General features: G+C 38.4%; 1 protein-coding gene across 1 annotated transcript in view; it reads right to left on the bottom strand.

Annotated features, from left to right (window-relative positions):
* LOC110461502 (neuropeptide receptor 15-like) overlaps nucleotides 1–4,440 on the bottom strand; it is a 48,768-nt gene extending 44,328 nt beyond the window's left edge. Inside the window, exon 1 of the mRNA XM_021514986.1 lies at nucleotides 4,043–4,440. Within this exon, the coding sequence (XP_021370661.1) occupies nucleotides 4,043–4,410 (368 nt within the window). The 5' untranslated portion in view covers nucleotides 4,411–4,440. The remainder of the gene's footprint in view (nucleotides 1–4,042) is intronic.
* Between the last annotated feature and the right edge of the window lie 206 nt (nucleotides 4,441–4,646).

Below are 4,646 nucleotides of genomic sequence, written 5' to 3'. Positions count from 1 at the left end.
CCACCCCCCCACCCCAAATGACCCTATAGTTTCTCATAAAACTTAGAGAAATCCCATGTTTGATGACGTAAATGAGATACATACATCAACGTATACATATAGGGGTGAACAAACCAGACAATTTAAAAAACAATCCAAAGTGTCATGGGAAAGTTTCGTCGCAGAAAATGAATTATTGCCATGCTTGGCAAATCAAATGTTGAACTTTTTAAATAAAATTGACATCATGGTGATTTGTTGTGGATACTGAACATATTTCACAAAATTACTTTCCCTTAGGCTGCTATTGAGATTTTTGAAAACATTTGAATTGCGAGGTTAATCTTGAAGTGAACTAGACAGATTGCCTGCTGTGGTTTTTACACTCTCCCCTAGGTTTCACTTCGAAAATACATTATTATCAAAGAGCGCAGCCTAGCGGACAAAAATTGTACTAAGGTGAACTATTGGTGAACAACAAAATAGATTATTTTCAGGTCATACAACAACTCTACCATAAATACAGTGTGTTTTGTGATAATCCTTTTTTTCCATTGAGGGGGAAAATGAAGAAATTAGAATTAGGCCTGCTGTATTCCACTGCAGTTGTATCGTAAGAGGCGACCTATGTGAGGGCCTCCTGCAGAATCGACTGTCTTCGACGAAGGACGAAGGGAAGATGGAAAATACCCAAATTGATCCATGTTACGGCACAATTTCTCACCCCGACCTTGGTGAGAAATTGTGCTAACATTGCTGAGTTCGCACCCCTGCACGGATGAGAAATCGTGCCGTAACACCCCATCACAACACTTGGGATTTCTTTACTAATTTCTTTCTTTTAAATCTACTTTTCTGTTTCAGAAGGTGTCTCCCTAGGCACCCGTCCTCATATGAAAAAATATGAAATATATAAAACACAAACAAACAAACAAACGTGTATCTCTATGGTAAAAAGTATGACAGTCAATCACATTTATTTTTTAATAAAATTTAATAATTCATAAGTATCTAGTCATTACCAATTCGTACCTGTACGTACTACATGTAGTAACTTCTTGCTAAGACTTTCCAAAGTTTTGCATCAATTGAGAAAGACATTTTTACAGGAGACTTTATTTGAAAATCTTTTGGGAAGAAGATACGTCACAATAAGGTAGCTTACACATACACGTACCCTTTAGTATTCAATGGACACCTCATCGATGTCCTCTTTTTTTTAAAACATAAACTTGCTTTGCTTGAAAATCGCCCATTATCATTGCTTTGTTGAGGCCTTTATAAATGGCTCGACTCAAATAATATAACGACGGTCGGCACTTTCGTTTTATTTGGCTGCAGTTGTCCAGAATTACAGATGTAAAATTTATGTTAATTTATTGAAACAAAGTGTGATCAAAAAAAAAAAAAGTGAGCTTTTGCCTTATTGTGGTATTATGTCGGTCAGGCGGCGAAGGATAACTCCCAGACGTAAACGCAAAAATGACATGTGTACACAAACAGGATCTCGATTTATCCTGCCAATTAAAGACTACATACATTTGTATATATAAGTATGCGGCTCTTATAATAAACCCCTTGATCAGTGTTGCTCAATCCACCGATTTTGACGGAAGCCACTTTAGGGAGAATCGTGGTAAGGTTGTTTGTAGGGATCGTGATAGACGCTATGTTGTTGTTCTGTTACTGTAGGTTTATAAAATTGAATCAGCTGAGCAGACAAAACATCAATTTATACGGCCTGCCTCTCTATACCGGAACGACCCTGCCCATTAGCGCGACAGCCAAGCCCCAAGGTACTCCATTAAAGGCATCACAGCGACTGTGACATCACTTTCTATTTGTTTACAAGGTATATATATGTTGTACATCTGGTGTTCGTTTCTGAAGGAGACATTGCCCTATTTCTTTTTTTCATGAGTTTATTTCAATTCTACTCTCCCAATGCAATTATTGACACTCTCCGCAAGCGTTTACACCTTTAATTCAAGAAGCATTGGAAGTTGGGGTGTTAAAAGGAATTTAGAAAAAAACGGGTTTTTATTTGAAGGCATTTTTCGATTATGTATTATAACTTTGCCCTTCATAAAATTATAGTAAACGAAAACTCTAGTTTCTTTAGCTAGTAGGCCAGGAGTTGGTAATAACAGCAACATTACCCTACGATCACAGTGCAATTACCGCGTAGGAACAAACAGCGACCACAGAAAGCATCTCAAAGGGTCAAAAAACAACTCCATTAAGCAAGGATTTCAAGACTTCGGAAATTCTTAAAATCAATTCCATATTAATTTGTACTTTGATAATTCTGTCTTCAACTCAAGTACCAGGGTAAATGCTGCTTTTACTAGAATGCTACAGTACATATTAATCCTTTCGGCTCGTACAATAGCTAGCACCATAGATCGTGGTCAGCGGCTGGATGTGTGCCGCTTGGACGTTCCCTTTGGTGCCTGGCTACGTCGAAACCCTCGGACGCTTTTTACGGCCAGAGTTCCTGGTGGCAAGGGCAAGTACATGTGTATACAGGATAACCCACGGAATTCCTTAGGCCAGGGCCCACTTGTATAAAACATCTCAAATCTTGAGATTTCCTCAAATCTTGAGATTTCCTCAAGTCTTAGATTTCCCATAAACAATACATTGCTTGAGATTTTCCTTAACTTTGAGACGTTTTATACAAGTGGGCCCTGGTCTGTGATAAAGACATCTTAGAGTGAAGGAACCAAGGAATATGAGGGAAAATAAGGACTGATTGGCAAGCTAGCATTACAAGTGATGTAAGCTTGTCAACCCTGGGGACTCGTTCAATAGTAAAGCAATAGACAGTTAGAGCATGCTCAGAAGCTAGATTGATGTACTCTAGCACATAGCATCTCATTTATCTCACCTCCGAGGGTCGCTGTAACCTTGTTAAACCGGTCATCGATAATACGGTGTTACCTCGTTAATCCGATAATCAACATAACACTGTCTCAAATCATCATTTTAACCTTCACAATCCGATAATCAGTTAAAACTCTTAAATCTGATTTTGTTGGCGTATTTTCGTTAACGCTGCCTCTGGTAATCACGTTAATCCGATTATCGGCGTATCCTCGTTAACTAGGCCTCTGGTAATCACGTTAATCCGATTATCGGCGTATCCTCGTTAACACAGCCTCCGATAATAAGTTTAACCTAGTGAATCCAATATTCGGCATATAATATATAATAGCCTCGTTAGCACAGCCTCTGATCATTTGTTTAATCACGTTTATCCGATAATCAGTGTAACTTTGTTTATCCGAAAGAAAATACTCGGTGCTACAAATGTTATCTTTGTTTATAATCGCCAATCTAAAGCTTGTTTTTTCCTTCATATATACATGTCTATCACATAATCTTTACTTACTTGTGTGACTGTACTGTCACGTTTGTTCCACTCTTTAGTTTGCAAAACCGAAGAGAATTAATAAATTGCTATCATTTTTATCTAGTTCTTTACTTACATCTATTTTGACTTTTTATCATTACAAAGAAATTTAATCACGAATACCAACCTCGCAGAAAAGCATTCGTGAATTGTGATCACGGGAGACTTTTAAAATACACGCCAACTGCTCAAATATATCTGTAGTTCCATGGGAATATGTAGATAACTTATCTTCCGCCAACAATCTCGTAGCGTAGCTCTAGAACCGTTAACTATAACATGTTATTCTAATTCTGTGAGTAGTATTTTGATAAAAGGAGATCATCTGATAGATTGTATTTGTCAATACGAAAAAAAGTCTCAATTTATCTAATTTGCTACAAGAAGCATTTGCGGCTTGAGAGTGGGCTCAGTGGAAGCCTCGAATCTTCCGTTCTCATTTTTGCTTTCATCTCCGCAGGCGCAAATATCAGAACAAATAGTCTTTTTTAATATTTATAAAAGCCGATGCGTCATTTTCCACAGACAAACGCGATAACAGACATTTTAAATATAAATGATAATAGACACAAGAAATGAAGAAAGATGAAAGAGAGCATGTTTCCCAAATGCGAACTCCATTTACCCAAAATATAGCATTCAACCTACCTTTCAATGCAGACGGACACCAGGGACAATATGGAAGCGTAAAGCGATACCACTAGAACAAAACGGTTGAATTTACAAAGGACGGGTCCTAGTACCCAGCCTCGATTTAACATCACCTGGACGATTTCCGGTATCCCGAACACCATTATCATCCAATCAGAAACCGCCAAATTCATGATGAAAATGTTTGTCACAGATTGTCGCATCTTCCGGTCCAACAGAACGACAATAACAACAAGACTATTGCCGACGATGCCGACGATTTCTATGATGAAAAAGAGCAATGATAGACCGACAACTGCCTGAACGGATGTTGAGTGAACCGGATGTGGTGGCATGCCGACGGAAATGTTCGAGTCGGTCTCCATGGTAACGTTACAGTCTGAACTGTACCCGTTCAACGTTGAGTTGACAAGGGGAAGTAACTCTCCGCTCAGCATTCCAAGTGAACAATTGAGTTCGGCAGTTGTAGAACTTGGAGGTGTTGTAGACTCCATAGTCGAACACACAGTTCATCTGAAACGTAAAGGTAAAGGATTAGAACTGGTGGGATTCATTCCAGACAATCCTGTGAAATGTTAATCCATATATCTACAAGTCTTTA

The sequence above is a fragment of the Mizuhopecten yessoensis genome, unplaced genomic scaffold (genome assembly GCF_002113885.1).
Source record: "Mizuhopecten yessoensis strain PY_sf001 unplaced genomic scaffold, ASM211388v2 scaffold1405, whole genome shotgun sequence".
Lineage (NCBI taxonomy): Eukaryota > Metazoa > Mollusca > Bivalvia > Pectinida > Pectinidae > Mizuhopecten > Mizuhopecten yessoensis.
Note: the sequence above shows the minus strand (reverse complement) of the source record. Positions and strands in the feature narration are given on the sequence as shown.